The sequence below is a fragment of the Corylus avellana genome, chromosome ca1 (assembly GCF_901000735.1).
Source record: "Corylus avellana chromosome ca1, CavTom2PMs-1.0".
Lineage (NCBI taxonomy): Eukaryota > Viridiplantae > Streptophyta > Magnoliopsida > Fagales > Betulaceae > Corylus > Corylus avellana.
In genome coordinates, this window is record NC_081541.1 from 23,671,800 (window position 1) to 23,690,992 (window position 19,193).

The window sequence follows — 19,193 nt, forward strand, 5'->3', positions numbered from 1 at the left end:
CTATGATGATTTGAGTCATTATGTCATTTAGTCTTCTGGGTTGATAAGAGCAAAAGATTTTGCCAACTTTGAATGCAAATTAAACTGTGAAGTTTTTTTCACTTTTAATTCTCCTATTATAGAGATTAGCTCTCTGCATATGGAAGAAAAACTTGTGTTGATAACCAGCATGCGTTTTCCATTTTGTTTTCACCTCTTTTTATGTGCAGGGTTCTAAACTTCCATCATCATTTAGGGCACGATTTATACTCTTTGATTAGAGCCTGAAATTGAATAGCTATTCCGTTTGTTTGGTTACTTTATTATTCTTGGGAATAACTATTCTAAAGGAATAGCACATAGATTAACATTCACACCAAAGTCCTCCAGGCCTTTCACTCTCCCTCTCTCTTTCGAATGGGTCTGTGTATGATGTGTAAAGACTCAAAAACATTGCATTCAGATATAAGATCCAAAAACAACAATGTTAAACTGCTTGCATATATATCAGGCCAAGAAAAATAGATTCTGGGAAAAGGGGTTATTCCCACTTCTAAACAAACTGGGTCGTCTGAGGTCTTGGATTGCGCGTCAATCAGTTACATAGCAGAGCTATTTCCATATAGAAAGGGGCCTTGTAGCATCTGTGGGTTTTAACAGCAAACATGAATGTGCAATGGCTCTCCAATCCAAATGAACCGAGATTGGGAGAAATTGGGAACCTTGTCAAATTAATGAATTAATGTCCTTTCAGGAATGACTCTTTTTGTTCTATTCACTCTTATACATAAATGTATATGTTTAAAAAATAAAGAAAAAAAAATCCATAAAAATGTAAATTAGAATTGTAATATATGGGCATTTTAGGAAATTTGATTATAATATGATTCTATTTACCAGCGTAATTGCACTTTACCAAATAGTGGAATACATACTTAGAGGTTCTATTTTCCAATGTTACAACCAAACTAATGAATAGGAATAGCTATTCCTTTCTAGCTTCTTCCATTCCCAGTAAAAACTATTTATTTCCAACGGAATAGTCATGCCACTTACCAGACGCGCCCATAGTCCACTTTCCACTATACATAAGTAATTAATGGATGTTGCAAAATCATAGTTCACATTACATTTCAAAGTTTTGTTTCAGTTTTAATTTCCGCTATTTAATATCAATATGGAATGTAAATTATGTATTTCTGCATCACTTCGTACTTTATTGCCCTATCTGTGGCCCCATTTACATTTTTGAGAGTTCTAGCAAGACATTTTGGAAAATTTGCAAGAACTATCTTGAAAGTGTTGGTAAGAGATCCTTGTGGGAGTAAGATGCAAGCAAAATTATTTATTCAAAGGTAGTATTGAATTCATGTAAGTTTCCTTGATATACAATTGGAAAATGAGAGGAAACTAAGAGATTCTGTGCGACTATCATATACATCAAATCTAAAACATTTCTGAGCTATATATGATTTGATAGTTGAAAAAGCCAATCAAATAAGTGGCTGATTTATTGAATTTCCTCGAGTACTTGTTTTGGAAGGAAATTGTGCTGTGTAATTTCTTTAATAGAATATCAAATTAACAAAGTCAGATTATTGTTCTGTATTGACACACCTGTTTCATGAAAGCTTTAACCCATGATGTGCGTTGGTACACATACTGGTGTTTATGTGAGGTGAGGCCCGAGTATTAGAATTAGGAAGCCGAATATGTGCTGTGAATTGTATTGTCCATTCTTATAGAAGAAAAGGCTTTCTGAGCTTCATGCTCTATGTTATTCACTAACAATTCTATCAAATGATGGGCATAGAGCATAATCTATGATGGATCACATTTTTTTATTATGTTCTAATATTTAAAGAACTTGAATAAATGCTTCGAGGTAGTTATAATGATGATATTTTCAGTAGGACGCTCTTCTCATTTTCAATTTTTTTTTTTTTTTGGCAAACATTTTGTGTCACTTGACCGCCATTCCCTAAAATATTAATTAAGTTAATGATGTTATTTTGTGTAGGATGTCCTCATATTATTTTTTTCTTTTCCTGGTGAACACTTTGTGTCACTTGACCACCATTCCCTAAAACCATAATTTCCTAACATGTATTCTGGTTATTCTCAGGTGTTCGTGATGAAAATGACCGTGCATATAATCCTAAAATTGTGCGGATTGGTCTTAAGGAGCATCATTCTGTTCGGGCAGTTTCCATGGATTACCTTGTATGTATTCAGCAACAGTGAACAAGATTGAACTTCAACTTTATACATTTCATCTTTTCTTTTCCCAAACTGTAAATTCTACTAATTGAAAAACTTTCCCTGTAGAATGTTAATCAGAAAAGGATTAATGATAAAGTTCTATATAGATCGCTGATCAAAAGAACACCAACCTTTTCAAATCTAGTAAGGTGTATGAACTAAAATTTTGGATGCAATAACAGCAAAAGGCCACCAAACTTATGATTTTCTCCAAATCACCCAATTCCACTTCCATCTGTTTGCATTTTTAGAATTCACCCATCCATTAACTGCATTAACTGCTGTAGTGAAGGAGGTCTAAATTATGTATTACAGACAACCGGAGGCATAGATGAAGCAAACTTGATGAGTAATTAAATCAGTAGCTATGATTTGGCCAGCAGGACCCTGTGATTAATTTGCTCCTTCACTGTCACTCCTCATTTTGCTGGAGAATTTGCCTTAAGTTTCTCAGGACTTAAGTTCAGATCTGAAAGCAAGCCGTTGATATTTTATCACGTTGAGTACTTCTGTCAGGGATAGACAGAATTTTTTTTTTTTTTTTTTTTTTTAATCTCTCTTAATTCTGTGCATGACCTTGAAAGATCACTCTCCATAAGAATTAAATTCAAGTTCAAGTCCCTCAGTGTGGCTTTCTTGAAATCTCATTTGAAAGTTCAAAATCTCATGAGCTACAAATGGTTTTTAACCCAACCAGGTGTATTCAGCAATTTCAAATGCGCCATTACACCTTCACATAAACCCTTTTCCTTCAGAACCTGAGGTGCCAGAAAGGACGTCTATATACTTAAAAGAGAAGGGTGGCTGGCCAAAGAGGCTTATCTCAAATAGCACTTCAGCCTTGCATAAGAACAGGATAGCAGGTCAGGCAGGTCATGGTCGCATGACTCACTGACTGCATGTTTATCTTAACAGGGAAAACGAAAGAAGGAATAGTGAGAAGAGGATGGCTGATTTCACTGAAGATGACGAGTTGTGGAGGTTTAAAATTTGTGGAAATTTTATAAGCTGGAAGGTGTAAAACAATGGCCTAACATCTATTAAAACACAAAAGTGAAGCTTTGAAGTCAATTAGAGCTAAAGATGTAAACCAATAAATCAACAACCCAGACAGAAAACTATTAGGTTCAGCAATGGTGACTGATTTATATTACAAAAAGAAAAATAAAAACAAACATGATAGTTGGTAGTTTTGGACTTGATGGACCTTTGGTTCTTGAATGAGATGTTGTCGCTGATCTGGTTAGAAATTATATCTTATGGTACATATAGTGGTGACATGAACAATGCATTTTGCAGGTGAAACAAAAACAGGAAAGCATGAATGCTGGTAAAGACAAACATGGAGCTCCAGGAAGAGATAAGGACAGTATCCGTGCGGCAATTTTGGACGAGGCTGTGATCGTATGTAACTTTTTCCTCGTGGTAAAAGTGAAAGCATATGTAGTTTCCTTTCTGATTTATGTATGACTGGCAGGTCTTTTCCACCCTTAGCTTCAGTGGTTCAACTCTTTTCAGTAAATGGAATCGTGGTTTTGATGTTGTTATAATAGATGAAGCAGCACAAGCTGTAAGTTTCCATAATTTTGTGTTGCTTATTTCTCTTGTAATTGTTCTATTTCTTTTTGCTTTCAGCTATAAGGTTGAGCTGATATAAGCCTTTGTCTTAGTTATGGATAAACAGGTGATCCATATCTTCCTTCTTCTTTGTTTCCTTTTGTGGTCAGAGATCAGAGATATGTTAAACAAGAGTGGTGTATCCCTCTCCACCAAACCCATAAATTCTCTTTATCCTGATGAAATCAAGATTATGCCCAACATTTCACCATTATTTGAAGTGGTTCTGTGGGTTTCAAATAATAAGATAAACTAGGTGGTAAATGGATGCAGTTAAAAGGGTAATTTCTAGCTGCAAGAATGGAATTGTGATGAAATTCCAAAGCAAGCTGATAAGGGTGAGGTCAACCTACAGGAGGGAAAGGTTTTATGGAGGGGGAGGGCTGGCTCTCACACCATGCATATTGCATATTGTCTGATCGCCATTCAATAAAAATAAATAAGCACAAATGAGCCAAACAGGTTCTTGATGGAATATATTGGAGCATAAAAGTATTTTGTCACAGAAAACAAGTTTCTTTCTAGATTTTCAATTAGAGTCAAAAGCTTGACAACATCACCAAACTACACACTAGAACATAGAGATAACAACTCCAGCATATAGTTTCCTACAAACAAGAAATGACAGCGTGCTCCTCATATCATTGTTCTAGGGAAATGTTTATAGTAGTCACTGGTGGTGTTGAACTTTGACACAGCTCAACATACGTCTTCATCACAGCTAGATACATGTTGGACATGTGCTATTTGTATAGAAATACAATATAACTAATACTCTTTATGAAACGACCCAAGGAAAGTGCTAACCACTTTTGTACTATCACTGTAAAAATATCAGTCAATTTTGAGTCCTTAGAATCGCTTATAAAATCTAGTCTCACTTAGAGAACTAACTTGAGACTTTGCACCCATAAGTGCCTTTATAACACTATGTAGGCTATTCATCATCTTCAATGTGGGGCTGAGATGTTACAATCTCTCCCCTTTAATCCTTGATGTCATCAGGGTCACGTCATGGAGCACTACCATGTGACATTACTAACTTGGCTCCGAGACCATTTATAACAACTTAGAGAAAGAGCTAGCCACATCTATCCATTGTAACACCAAAGTCTCTCTCATATTGAGAAGATGAATAGCCCACATAGAGTGGGTAGATTATAGAGGTACGCATGGGTGCTAAGTCTCACTTCGTTCTTTATTAAGTGAGACTAGGCTTTATATTTTACAAAACTCCAAATTGGCTAATCAATTTAGGGTGATAGGGCAGAAAGCTTTACACTTTATGCATAGGCCACTGAGATTTGAGGAACATAAGAACTAATAGTATAAAGTTGTCGTAGGGAGAGAGAGGGTGGAGGACACTGCTTGTTCTTTTCTTTTTCATCTCTCTCTCTCCCCTCAACAAGAGAAACAAACGTCTTTAATTAAAACCCTTTTGGTATATCTTTGCGTAATTCATAAAAGAACTACATTTCATTATTTTTATTTAGCCAGACTGCTATAATGACCATATTGGAGCATGTTAACAATAAAAGAGAGTTAGATTTATTGTGTTTATTTGGGTTTTTACGATAGAATTTTTTGATAATTAATTGAGATATCTTTAAAGGCATAAAGCACTCTCATGTACACAAGAAGTATACAAGAGAAGTCACCTAGGTAGTAGGGGCAAAAGGAATAAGAAAATCATGATAACTAATCACTAAAAGAGAACATAAGCAGTTGCCCAAAATACAAAGTGTTAAAAAATAAAGATTTCAACTCCTCCAAAGTCCTCTTACTGTCCTCAAAACACCTATCAGTAATTTAAAGACTAATTTAGTTTGCAGTCTCCATTAAAGGTTTGTCACTAATAGGATTTCTTTAATTCCTATCTTTTGGGACTAGTTGAATCCTATATCTTGATTTAGTAAGTCTTTGTTCTACAAATTCCTTAGCTCCATGACTTTCTCTTCTCTTGAACTATGTGTTGTCAGAAGCTTTCTATTTTTGTTTAATTTACTGACCTTGTTAGAAGAATTTTTTTCCTTTCCTATTAGGATTTTTTTTTAGAATCTTTAAATAAAAGGACCAAAACAAGATTAATTTTGACTTTGGAATTTTTGAGTTTGCTTTCTGTAGGACTGGCTTGGAAAAGATTGTAATAGTCACTCTATCAGTAATCAAGAAATCAACAATTTCATCTTGTCAATCCTCTTTAAAATGCTATATTGTTTCTGTCCTTCCTTCATGAGGCCAGTTTGATTTAGTCCTCTCCCTAGGATTGGTTCAGCGTGGATTTTGTCTCAGACGAGGAAAAAGAAACTTAGGTGGTGAGTTTAGGTTCAGCAGTATTAAAAAATATAATTTGCTGAGCTTGCTAGATCTACAGTCTCCGGGGAAAGTTCTGAGGATGGAATTGTTAAACTGCGGTTTAAAGGACCCCTTTGTCTATAAACATTAGTCACTTTGTGAAAGAGAAAATTACCATGGTGAATTATGGAAATGGCCAAGCAGATGATGCAGAGCCATGTTTGTTTTGTTAGATACAGTTTGGCTATCCCTATTTGGAAATAAAGTAGCAGGTCACATGTAGTAAACATCTTATTAGGATGTTTTCAATGAATACTTGGCATCTTCTTAGGGTGTTCTCTATGAAATTACTTGCCCTTGGTGTATTGTAGAATAGATGAAAGTTTGTGGAATTATACTAGTAGATTTATGGAAATTTTATCCCTATGTGCTTGATGTGGTATTTGTTCTATACAGGTGGAACCGGCCACTCTTATTCCACTGGCCAATGGATGCAAACAAGTATTTCTGGTATATCTCTGGTGATTTTTTATTTTATTTTATTATTATAGGAGTTCCAGGTCATATGCTAATTATTGTATTTCCTTTTATTTTTGACATGTTTTTCGAATCCCGGTCAAAATTAATAAGATGTACTGGCATGTGTGCGAACCTGCTCACTTATGAGCCAGGCACTTGGGAAATGAAAGTTTTATCTCATGATTAGTTCTGTTTGTTTTTAGGTTGGCGATCCAGTTCAACTGCCAGCAACTGTAATTTCTCCTGCTGCCGAGAAATTTGGGTATAACCCTTTTCGTTTATGAACATTATGTCTTTTCATTGGTTTCTACTTAAAGCTTCTGATGCATATAATTTTGCTCTCTCAAATTAAAGATATGGGACGAGTTTGTTTAAGAGATTTCAGCGGGCTGGTTATCCGGTGACGATGCTGAAGACACAGTACCGAATGCATCCAGAGGTTAGATCATATTTATCTAAATGAAGTTTTTTTTAAAGATAGATAGTTAAGTTACTGATACTTGGGAGCCACATCACAGTACAAAAAATCCAACGTGGGGAATAGTAATAAAGTAGGATATGTGTAGGCCATGCATATGGGAGTACATAAATATAACTTTAATAATGTAACTATAAGTAAGAAGGTAAGTTTGAGAAGTCACTTTGTAATAAAAAAAGATGGGAAAGGTTTCTGTGAGAACACTGACAATAACAAATATTGCTTGAGAAGTCCAGCCGTACACAAAGATTTTGAGGCAGATAAGACAGCAGCCAAACGGGAGAAAAATTAAAGAATATAGTAGAAGACAAAGATGCTATAATGGGTTTCATTTCTACTTACGTAAGCCTCCCTAATCTGCCTCTCCTGATGATTCTTCTCCATCATTGTCCACTGAGGAGTCCAGCCTTGTGCATTCAATTGTTTCTTTCAAGTCTTTTTTTTTTTTTTTTTAATTAAAAAAATAAAAACTTTTGAACATTTTTTGTAGTTGAAATCTCTCACTATAGGATATTATTGTTCTTTCAAGACTCTCAAGAGTTGCAATAAGGTGTTTAACAAGTATGAGTACTGCAGATGTTCCACCATATCCGCCCGGATTTACCCTTTTTCTGATGCTTTGCAACTTTCTGACGTCTGTCTGACCTGTCCATGTCGTTTACGTATCCTAAATGCATCTGATTCAACCTGGAATCAATAGTGGAATATCAGTTCTCCATTGATAACAGTTCTGATTATCATCTAAGTTGTGATAATTGATACTGCTTATATAAAGACAAGTGATTGCTACTGATGTCAATTAGCACTTCCACAACCCCATTGGACAAACTTGATTTTGTTCAGTAGGGTCTAGGTCTGAAGTGTTGATCATGCTAGTAATGGAATAGTGCAATACTGTGGCAGAAAATAAAATTCCGGTGATCAATTTTGACCTAATTACTACCTTGTGTATAAGATTCTTCTAGTAAATTTATAAAAATGTAACCTGCTACAAGGTTCTTATAAGCATTCTCTCCAATAATTTGTTTTTTTTTTTTGAAGGGGGTCGGTTACTTTTCTCTTTTTCCCTTCAAAGCGAAATATTGTACTAGTGAGCATACTTTCTCATGTGTTTTTCAAACCTTTCTTTTCAAGCAGATAAGAAGATTTCCTTCAAAGGAGTTTTATGCAGAGTCATTGGAGGATGGGCCTAATATTGAAGTGCATACAAGCCGTTCTTGGCATGAATACCAGTGCTTTGGACCATTTTGCTTTTTTGATTTGCACGAAGGGAGAGAATCCAAGCTCGCAGGAAGTGAGTCTTGGGTAAATGTTGATGAGGTTGAGTTTGTTCTCCTCATGTATCATAAGTTGGTGAGCATGTATCCAGGGCTCAAGTCAAGTTCTCAGCTTGCAATTATATCGCCCTATAGCCAACAAGTAAAGCTCCTCAGAGACCGTTTTAAGAGTACCTTTGGAGTGGATTCAAATAAAGTGGTTGATATTACTACTGTCGATGGTTGCCAGGTAAATGGCCGTATCTTCCTGCTTATAAGATTACATGCATTTAAAATTTCTTCCTGTGAGTATCTTGAACTTTTTTTTTTTGATGTATGAAAGTTGGCTTTCTGCTAATCACAAAGGTTAAATTGCCAGACTTGATGCAAAATGCACAAAAGTGTGCAAGCTGGATATTCTGTTGCAATTCTTTATGTGGAAGAATACTGAGTTAGTTGGTTTAAATCTCAACAAACCCACCATTGACCCATTTTGATGACTTTGTCACAAGTCAACTAGGGTTCCAGGTTGAAAAGTATGAACTTTTTGTCCCTTTAAAAAGAAGTAAAAGCTTATGAATCACTTGAAAGTTCCTTTCACTCCCAAGATTTAAAGGTTCAATTATCCCCATACAGGTTCCACTCTTTTTTTTTTTTTTTTTTTTTTATTGGCACCAAGGGGAGGGGGAATGGGGTATTCGAATTAGTAACCTCCGGTTTATGAGGCAAAGTCCCCAGCCGATTGAGCTATCCATTTGAATTACTGGTGCCACTTTTTTTGAATAGCTATGATTACTGAGTTCTCTGTGAGCTCAATTTTTTCTTTCTTCTATTTGGCTTTAGATCTGGCAAATAAAATATTTAAGGATAAAAGAATAACTATTGTTCTTCCTTTCAGGGACGCGAGAAGGATGTTGCAATATTTTCATGTGTTAGGGCAAGCAAAGATAAAAGCATTGGGTTTCTGGCTGATTTTCGGCGAATGAATGTCGGGATCACCAGAGCAAAGTCTTCTGTCCTGGTATGGCATTATTCTAGGTTTCTATGTAGTCAACAGGAGTTCTGAATTACGCACTTCACCTCTTCTCATGCAAACTAAGCTTTAGCCGTTCTTCAGGTGGTAGGGTCTTCATCTACGTTGAGGAGGGATGAGCACTGGAATAACCTTGTGGAAAGTGCTGAGAAGAGAAATTGTTTTTTTAAGGTGAATATTTCTTCAGTGAGTTATTCAAGATTTCGTTTCAGCAATGGATTTTATTTTTTTTATTTTTATTTTTATATACTTGAAGACACAAATTCAACCTAACCTTGTCATTGATTATGATAAATCAAACTTATTGCATATTGGAAAAGAAAAGAAAAAATTCAAATTATTCATCAACATCCCAAAAGTTTGGATTGTAGTTTATATTATTATTCATTAAAACAAAGCTAACAATTCAAGAACATCATCAACATTCATCATATTAATTTATACGTACTTATTTTCAACATTTTCACAACATATTCCTGTTTTTTCTGAATTTCGAAATATTCCTGGGAGCAAATGACTCACACCTAACATCCAAACTGTCAATTTCCTCCTGCAGGTTTCCAAGCCCTATACCTCATTTTTCACTGATGAAAATCTGGATTCTATGAAAGTGAAGAATGTTGAACCCTTGGATGGGGAAGCTGGACAGCCTGATGAGGATGCATTCTTTCATGTTAATCATGGGGATGCTGACCAGGGGCTGGCAGATGAGCATGACTATGGAGATGGGGATGGGGACATGGATGTTGGGGGCATGGATGATGATTAAGTCCAGATATTACTTGGATTATCATATGGAAATCACATTGCAATTTCAGGTACCCCCACCATCATTTTTTTTTTTTTTTTTGGTCTATTTGTCATTGAAATGATCATTGGGCGGAATTTTCGAAATCAGAGGCAGCTATTTTTGTCAATGTGCAGCAGTCTTCATTGATGGCAGAGGCGTATTCTCTATTTCTGGCTATTAGGAGAGTAACATGTAGAGGCTTCACAAGACTGGTGTGCTTAAAGCATCCTCTTCTTGAGCCTATTTATCCATTTGCATAGCGTCAAAGGGGACACAAGTCCTTTTGCGCCTTTGATGCATTCTGTTTCTCTTTTTTTTTTTTGTTGGGCTATGCTCCCTTTCATATTATCCACAAAGTAGTTATCCAAATAAATATATATGGTTTTTTTACCAATTAAGAAAAAGAAAAGAAAGCGTGTATTCATAGCTGTGTTTAATCACGAGCAAGCCATTGTGTATTTCTCTTACTGTGGTTTTGGATGAAGAGTTAGTTGTTACGACAAATTTATGATTTCGGTTTCAAAGCAAAAATCTCAATTAAGTTCAATGGCTTAACCTGGAAGAACAAACCTCCAACTTTTCCTTCAAAGTTGTGAAGCACACCACAACTCAAGAAAGATCAACTTCCTTTCAATTGTCTATCTTAATCCCATTATCGTTGTAAGCTAAGATAATCTTTTTTCCTTTCTTTTTTTTTTTGTTCTTGCAAAAAATAAAGAAACAGAAAGAGAGAGAACATAAACCATAAAGTATGACATATACTTTCGAGGAAAACCTACCATCAATTGCTCCCAGGATAGGAATATATGGGTCAGCTGTCTAAAGCTTGGCTCTAGTTTTCTAGTTTCAATGCAAAACCTAAACCCATCAAGCCTCAAATGTGAGCCAAAAGTGCTTGTGAAATGAGAAAGTATATAGTCAAAGGAAGAAATTACGACAAGGATACCACTGACTCCATTCATTTTTTTGTGTAAATTTAATGCAACTACAAAATATAACCAATTGAACACTTGCTTAAAAAAAAAAATACTCTCGCTTGTACAGCATTCTGCTACATCAACTGCAGAACTATGCATAGTTGGAAAGTTAGTAAAATTTCTAGAAGTGCTAATGTTTGAGAACACTTGTAAGTTAGATGAGTAGCTTTCAACTTGGTGTTCAGAAGCATTCTCAATTGGTCTCCCATTCTCTCTTCCATTCAGAACAAGAATAGGGAAGACCCATTTTGTAGCAGTTTCCTCGTTCAATTAATCAAAAAACAAAAAAAAAAACTGCAAAATTATACCAACCTGCACCCATCAACCATCACCTCCTCTTTTTCCAGCCACACTAGCATGGGTGGAATCACCCCTAGCCTTGGGAGTTCCCGAGCCCTTACAAAATTTGAAAATTTCTTTTAAATTTTAGGTTATTTTTTATGAAATGGCCCTCCCAAAATTAATTTTTACACCCCTCCCACCCCACCTTTTTTTTTTTTTTTTTTTTTCCGTCTCTTAAAATTCTAGTTCCGCCCCTTCACATTGGTCAACAAATCAGAAGAGAAGTGCCATATGCTAAAAAGATTCTGAGTTTCATTCAAACTCCTGAACTTCCTTTTGCGACAGTGCTTGCTCTAACCTCCCAAATTGCATTTTGACAATCTTCCCCTTAGATTCGACTGATTTCCATATTTAAGCTCATTTCACTGCTTCCAAATATGACAAATAACTGCACCCAAACTAAGGTTGCATAAAATCTATCTCAAGTTACCTCATGTCAATGATTGATTCCCAGTTACAACTAGGGTTGTCAATTAAATTCAACTACTGTTGTCTTCCAAGCAACTCCTGCAAAATCTACACATCACATCTCCCTAGTTTAAAGACTATCACAGACCACCTGTCAAGGAATGGCCATGGCATGCTATATATCAAACACCACTATGTAACACTTGGCAACCTCACTTGGATAGCATTCTAAATTTCTAAGTATTTTCCTTAGAAGCAATCCAAATAGGTTGATCACACTCCCCCAATACTCACATCCAGAAGCAATTCTATCCTTGAGAACTGAGGATAGTTTTGCACCCTCAGTACTACCAGAATCATAGACAATTCTATGGCCAAGTTTTTCATGAAGAACATCTTCTGGATGCCACCGATCAAGCCACACACACATATATATATATATACACCTCCCATCTCCAACCTTATATTGTATAAACTTCCTTCCCAAATCCCTGAGCTTTAAGAGTTTTCCCCAACACCAAGTGCAGGGATTTTATTTGCCATAAACCTTTTCCTCTTAACAAAAACATTTTCACCCATGCAATCCACAAAGAGCCAGCCCTAGTAAAGAGATTCCATATATGTCTCAAACATGAAAGCTTTATTCCAATTATGCACCTTTTCAAGACCAAGACCTCCTTCCCTTTTAGGAGCACAAATTTGATTCCAAACCGTTGCCTTTTTTGTTTGAAAAAATAGAGGGCAACCTTTGCCTTAGCTTTGACCTTATTCTTTTCAGACCACAAATATCGGTTGAACTTCTGTTCCAACAGCTTAATAATCTTCTTGGGGAGGACAAAAATACTTGTTCATTATACCTGAAGACTATACAAAACTGAGGAAATCAGTTGGAACCTCCTTCTGAAAGACAAGTGCTTGGAAAGCCATGATTGATCTTTTTGAAGGATTAACCAATAAACCAAAGATATCTGCAAAGTCACTCAGAGCCATCTTTATTGTCATCAGCAAAACGCAAAACACAAATGATGTAAGCTTCAATTTCTAGCATCTTAGATGAAACTAAAATTTCTTGGATCCATTGTAGATCGACTTATTATATAAGATCATTGAAGGTCTGATTATTGGGTATCCAATATGAGTGCTATCTTTAGCCTGAAAATTGCACTCCATCCTAGTCAAGCAAATGGAGGCTAAAAAGCCGTAGTGCGCTAATGAACAAGTAACGGATTGAGCTTTAGAAAGCCGTTGTGTTAGCACATCTAACCTTACATAAACATCTACTATGAAAAAGTCTGTCCGATTCAGGTAATATTAGCTTTCTACTTGCAATCTAAACAGACTGAGGTTAGTTTTTTTTTTTTTTTTTGTAGGTTCAAAAACATTATGCTTACAAACTTGGTAAATTACATGTACCATTTTGATAGAATAACTCAATTTTTCTTATATAATTTGTAAATCATCTATTATTTTGTACACATATGTGCTTTTGTGTGGTATTGTATACATAATAGCACGTTAGATGCTAATATATTAATAATACAATGAAAACCACCCGCACATTGCGCAGGTTATAGGCTAGTTTATATAAGGCAAAATATGACCAAAACTGTGTTTAAGCAACACTCTGCATAATTTGTCCACTCTCTCAATTTGGGACGGCGAGGTGGCCAAACCATTACAGATGCTGCAATGTGATCTGCACATTAAACGGGAACTCGGTAGGAGGGATCAACCATTTTTAGGATGAACAAGTTTCCTTTGTCTCCTCTGGATACTCTGTCAAAAAACAAAATATAATAATAATTTTAATTTCAAAAGAAAGGAAAGGTGTAATTGAGGAATTCATTACACATTAAATTACATCCTTCATCTTTAAGGTTTCTGTTTAAATGAATCCCCAGAATGCTCAGGTCATATATAATGATGAACAAACCATGTGGGTGTCAAGTGGATCCATCTTGTGCCCATGGAGAATCAAACAAAACTGGTCTCTCCATCTACTTATCTCCACATCATCGCTGATGTCATTTTGTCACAAAGGCTAAATGCTAAGTCAACCAGACATGACAAAAAACAAAAACAAAAAGGAGAAAAAAAAGGGGGCAAACAGAAAAAATATGAAAAGAAAAAAAAAGATGGACACAGCCACCCCTTGATTAGCTACCGCAGGTTGTGGGTGTAGCTCGACCACCCCAAGTTTGGTGCTCAAGGGTGGCCAAACCAATCTTAACGGTACGGTCGCCTCTTTGGCCTTTTTGGATTGGTCGACCAACTCCAAATTTGGCATTTGAGAGAGGTTCAGCCACTACTCTTTCACTTTACAATGTGTACAAGATACATTTCCTGGTAGTTATTTGGCTCCTACTCAGCTTTGTTCCTTTTTTTCAGATCAGTCAGTTTGCTTTTAATCAAGCATGTATAAGCATTTAGTGGTAATAACTTATCTGTTATGCTTGCTTCTTACTACCAAAATGAGTTTTAAGAGTTGGCTGAGCAGGCAATAGAAAAGGAATCTGGAAGCCTACAGTCGGGTTCACAGGATAATTTTCAAAGTTACATGAACAGCATATCCCAAACATTAACTTACCGCAATTCTTCATCCAAATAAGTAATTTCCAATTCACCACGAGCTCTTTCAGGAGCCTTAATAGGTATCTGTATGCCAAGATGAAATAAATCATATATGTTAAGTAAATTACTCTATAGAAATTCAGAGATGTTCATTCAAATTATTTGGGTAGATACTTTGATGATATATCACTGTGAAGCAAAAGAAGCTCCATAACATTTAGGATAGTGCAATATAATTTATCAAACAGCACATATATATGTTTGAATGTATGTATTTTTGTATAATTAATTAGCTGGTTGCCAAAATGCCTACTCTTTAAGGCTTACTTCTATCCTAGAGCCATATCATCAAGGTTCCCTATTTCCATTAGCGAAAACATATCTCATACAGGGAACTGATGAAACCGTAAGGGAATGCATGATATTTAAAAATTATACTTCTAGCTTGTTCTAATACACAATTAGCTCTGTCTTTACAAAAGATTGAGGAATTTTAGGAATGGTGGGGAACCAACCACTCACCATTGAACAGTGACATCTCCAAGTGGCCTTTCAAAAAAAAAAAAAAAAGAATCAAGAAAATGATGACCCCAAGATTACTTACCAAACCTGCAATTTTGAAATAATCAAATTTCACGACCACTTTTCTTGCATTAAGAGGTGTTAAATCCGCCGTTACCTACAAAATGTTGATAAAACTTTTCAGGCAATTGTAAGCGCTAGGATGCATCAGTCTCTGAATATATAACTAGAAATTTGATTTGTTAGTAGCTGTAAAAATGAGTTTTTCAATGCTACGTTCAACATCATTGGGGCAGTGTTGTGAGATGACAAAATAAAGTCTAGTTTGGCACTGACAATTTGTAGAACCCAAATCAGCAGCATCTGTCATTAACACTGCCAGATGATAGTTATATCAAAGTTCATGCAACACTTAGTACAAAAAATAGGCATAATAAAGGCCCAAAACACCTCAAAAAGCCCAAAAGCTCATATAAAAAAAAAGCAGTTATAAAACCACCGGTTATTGGTTTGAATAACGGCTAACCGCCGGTTATAAAATAACCACAAACTGCTTAAGCAGAGCAGTTGCGGTTATTAAAATCTAATAACTGCCTTAGGCAGTTCTGGTTAGCAATTTTAACCAATAACTGTAACCGTAACTGCAACTGCTTGTACACCCCTAGTTAATGAGGCATAAGGTGAACAAAAAATATTTTAGTCAAAGCAACTTACATAATATAACTCAATGTCAATGCTTGTACTAAATAATCATGGTTGAAACACAAAAGTAAGAAAGAAAAAGAAGCAGAAGTTAAATACAAGGACAGAGTAAATTGTATATACCTGGTTGAAGAATGGCCAAGATTCCATGTTCTGGGCCCTAAGTGTATCCAAATTGATCCCTTGGTAGTTTCCACTCGATCTCAGAAATTTGGGTCTCTGTCAAAACATTACTTTCCAGTTGATTGTAATTTATAGGACCAACATAAAAGTGAAAATATCCGATTTTAAATTTTGCATACCTTTATTTTTTGTTCATTTATCATAAAAGAAAAACATACCATATTTTCGTAAGAAAAGTGATTTTCTAGCAATTTAATAAGTAAATAGAACCAACAAAAGATTAGGAGTGCAAACTGGATTCAGCTAGCCTCACATAACACTTAGACAAAATGAATCCAATCAGTTTTCCTTTTTAACTCTCTTTTTGTTCCCGAGTGATGTCTATTAAGAAAATGATTTATAGTCTAAAACTATATCACAATTAGAGATTATTCGTAACAAGGAAGAGCTTAAAAGCTTGTTCGTGTCTGTGGGGAAGTGAGCAGTGCAGGAGATACAATTGTTTTTATTATTTTTCAAGTTTTCTCAACAAAAAACTGCATGTAAAACTCCTGGTCAAACTAGTAGTGAGATGACCCTAAAAGAGAAGGGATCTGCTTTTATTTCCTTTTTCATATCAAGTAGAGAAAGAAAGAAGGCATAACAAGTGAATAGGAGAAAGTGTTAAACTACCAGTTATCCCAAAAGCTTAAAAATAGATAAATTTAATCATTTAATAATTACTTTAACACTCCCCATCACGTGTGGACTCAAACTCCATTTTAATAGGTGAGGCCCAATACGTGGAATATGTAATTTAAATGGGAGGTGATTTGACGAAGTTAAGGTTCGAACTCAGGACCTTTGGCTTTGATACCATGTTAAACTACCAGTTATCCCAAAAGCTTAAATTATTAAATGATTAAATTTACCTTTTTCTATCAACTTAAACTTTTGGAATAACTGATAGTTTAAGAGGAAGAATAAATGACCGTTGAACCTCTTCACATTCCCAATACGAAATTTGCAAATGATGATTAAGGGAAGAAAAATTGTTAGGAGAATAGGAGGAAGAACAAATGACAGTTGAACCTCTTCAAATTCCCAACAAAAAATTTTCAAATGATGCCTCAGGAAAGACATAGATTATAGCTATGCAGATACATAATAAATTCACCTGGGTTTGCAAAATCGAGGTTGAAGTAGTGTATATAAGCTCCCATTTGCCATTGAGTAAATTAGATTTGAGTGGTTCCTTTATTGGGTTAGCAGCCTCAAGCTTCCTTGCTATCTATTTAAAAACAAATTTCCAAGCATCAAACAAAATAATGCACATACTGCAGAGGCATCAGTAATTAAGGTAAGCCGATTTCTTTTGAGATATAATGACATATTATAATAAAATCAAAGCTCACCATTAGGCGTCTATTCAAAAATGATTATGGAAAAACTACACTTGACCCCCTCAATTTATCACACAATTTACGATGTCTCCCTCAATCTTTTAATTTGATTAATGCACCTACTGATCTACCATTGGATTTGGGCTTGCAATGTCCCCATTCCAACCCTAAAATGACAAAAATAATATGCATAAAAAAATAAAATAAAATAAATAAAAAATAAAAAAATGGGAAAAGTTCACATATCCCTCTCAAACTACTACCTAAATGACAACGTCACCTCCCCCTCCCCTAAAACTTTCAATTGCAACAATGTCCCCTCAAACTACCCACAAAAAAGAAAAAAAAAAAAAAAAGTCCACTCCCTTTTTCATTTTTTAATTTTATTAAGGGTATTTTCGGTATTAGAGGGACATCGACAATTTTTGATAGTTTGGGGTGGGACATTTTCGCAATTGAAAGTTTGGAGGGAACATTGTCAATTGGATGGTAGTTTGAGTGGAGGTATGTGGACATTTTCCAAGTGTTTTGATGCTTAAAAATGGCCTAAATTCCATAATTTGAGAATCAGGGATCCTAATCCCAAATTCACTGACATAAATTAGAAAAAACTATCTTTATAACAAATTTAATGATACAAAATCTAACTATCTAAGCAAGTGGCAAAATACACAACCAAACCAGTCCTCCTTCAAAAGGCAAATTTTTCTTATCCATTAATCTCTCAATTACCAAACTTTGAACAAGCGCATTATACCCATTTTCATATAAAACATAATTTCTAGAAAAAATAAAATAAAATTTTAAGAGAGAAAAATAAGTACCCAGAAATCAAATCAAAGGTATATAGGAGGAGGAGACAAGAATTGATGAGACCAACCTGATCAACAGTTTGCTGGTCTTCGGCAGTGGCGTCGGCTCCGCGATCAAGCGGCGCAATGGCCTGAAGAAGCTCGTCCTTGAGAGTCTTTGCATCTTTGCCTTTGTTCAAGAAAGCGGGAAAGAAGGAAACTTTGGCTCTCCATTTCTCAGTGCTTGAGAGTTTGTGGGAGATGGGTTTGGGTGGGAAGTGAAAGGTAGTGAGAGGAGGAGGAGGATGAGGAGGAAAGGAGAGGAGCTTAGGAGTTGAAAGCGTAGAGGATTGAGTTGTGGTGAGAGTGAGGGTTGAAAGAGTGTGAGAAGATAAGGCCATGGCCATGGACATGGTGTTTCGGGTGCATGGAGCGCCAGTGGCTTGTGCACCTTTAAATAATATGCCTTACTTTCGATAATGCTACATACTCTAGAAAGCCTGCCTATTTTATTATAAATATAAGTAGCCTTTATTGAGAATTTAAGAAGGTACAATGAAATAGCTTTAGAATAGAATCCGGATCCTCTCCCGTCTTTAACGAACCAGAGACTATTCAGTTTATAGTTGGAATTTCTCTAGAGAAATCTCAAAAGCTACAAATGAATCACCTTAGCCTCCACTAATAAATAAAAAAATATTTTTTTTATTTTGTGGTTAACTTATCCGTCAGTTAACATAAGGTGTTTTAAAAAATAATAATAATAATAAAAAGCCACCCCAAACCTGCAAAATTGCAGAATGGGTTGACGTTGGGGGTGGCCATGGGGTGGTTCAGCCACCCCAACGTCACCCCATTCTACAATTTTTTATTGTTTATTTTTTTAGAAACACCTTTCCGATAAATTAACCTTAAAATAAAAATATTTTTTTATTTGTTAGTGGAAGCTGACGTAGCTCAATTGTAGCCTTCTCTAGCGAAATATGAATTGGATAGGACCGGAGACAATCCATTTCTGTTAGAATAGTCATTCTCATTGAATGCCTATTATTAAATTGAGCGGAGCTTAATGAGAAGCACATGTTAAATGATACATGTCACTTTATTAGATATGTTTGTATGAAATAGCTACAAATCAATTTGTAG

The 19,193-nt window shown here is 35.5% G+C and overlaps 2 protein-coding genes across 5 annotated transcripts in view; one reads left to right on the top strand and one right to left on the bottom strand.

Annotated features, from left to right (window-relative positions):
• The window catches only part of LOC132167011 (probable helicase MAGATAMA 3), a 32,618-nt gene extending 21,875 nt beyond the window's left edge, over positions 1 to 10,743 (top strand). The window contains exons 11-21 of one of the 4 annotated variants that reach the window (XM_059577900.1): positions 2,105 to 2,202; positions 3,541 to 3,645; positions 3,719 to 3,811; positions 6,610 to 6,663; positions 6,876 to 6,934; positions 7,027 to 7,111; positions 8,288 to 8,656; positions 9,305 to 9,427; positions 9,524 to 9,610; positions 9,996 to 10,257; positions 10,344 to 10,743. In XM_059577900.1, the coding sequence (XP_059433883.1) occupies positions 2,105 to 2,202; positions 3,541 to 3,645; positions 3,719 to 3,811; positions 6,610 to 6,663; positions 6,876 to 6,934; positions 7,027 to 7,111; positions 8,288 to 8,656; positions 9,305 to 9,427; positions 9,524 to 9,610; positions 9,996 to 10,208 (1,286 nt within the window). In that variant the 3' untranslated portion in view covers positions 10,209 to 10,257; positions 10,344 to 10,743. The remainder of the gene's footprint in view (positions 1 to 2,104; positions 2,203 to 3,540; positions 3,646 to 3,718; positions 3,812 to 6,609; positions 6,664 to 6,875; positions 6,935 to 7,026; positions 7,112 to 8,287; positions 8,657 to 9,304; positions 9,428 to 9,523; positions 9,611 to 9,995; positions 10,258 to 10,343) is intronic. The other 3 variants (XM_059577899.1, XM_059577902.1, XM_059577903.1) reach the window with 3 other exon arrangements.
• Positions 10,744 to 13,389: 2,646 nt separating this feature from the next.
• On the bottom strand, positions 13,390 to 18,531 carry LOC132184863 (probable plastid-lipid-associated protein 4, chloroplastic). Its single transcript, XM_059598648.1, has 6 exons — positions 18,137 to 18,531; positions 17,031 to 17,144; positions 15,875 to 15,970; positions 15,132 to 15,206; positions 14,544 to 14,611; positions 13,390 to 13,732 (listed from the first exon to the last, which is right to left on the bottom strand). The coding sequence occupies exons 1-6, from the start codon at positions 18,458 to 18,460 to the stop codon at positions 13,660 to 13,662; spliced, it is 750 nt and encodes a 249-aa protein (XP_059454631.1). The 5' UTR covers positions 18,461 to 18,531; the 3' UTR covers positions 13,390 to 13,659.
• Between the last annotated feature and the right edge of the window lie 662 nt (positions 18,532 to 19,193).

Excerpts from the sequence above, each read along its gene's own strand:
- LOC132184863 (XM_059598648.1), bottom strand. The coding sequence starts at position 18,460 with ATGTCCATGGCCATGGCCTTATCTTCTCACACTCTTTCAACCCTCACT. Across the intron at positions 15,971-17,030 it reads CCTCGATTTTGCAAACCCAG|AGACCCAAATTTCTGAGATC; the intron begins GTGAATTTATTA and ends ATGTTTTGACAG. Across the intron at positions 15,207-15,874 it reads CTTGGCCATTCTTCAACCAG|GTAACGGCGGATTTAACACC; the intron begins GTATATACAATT and ends AACATTTTGTAG.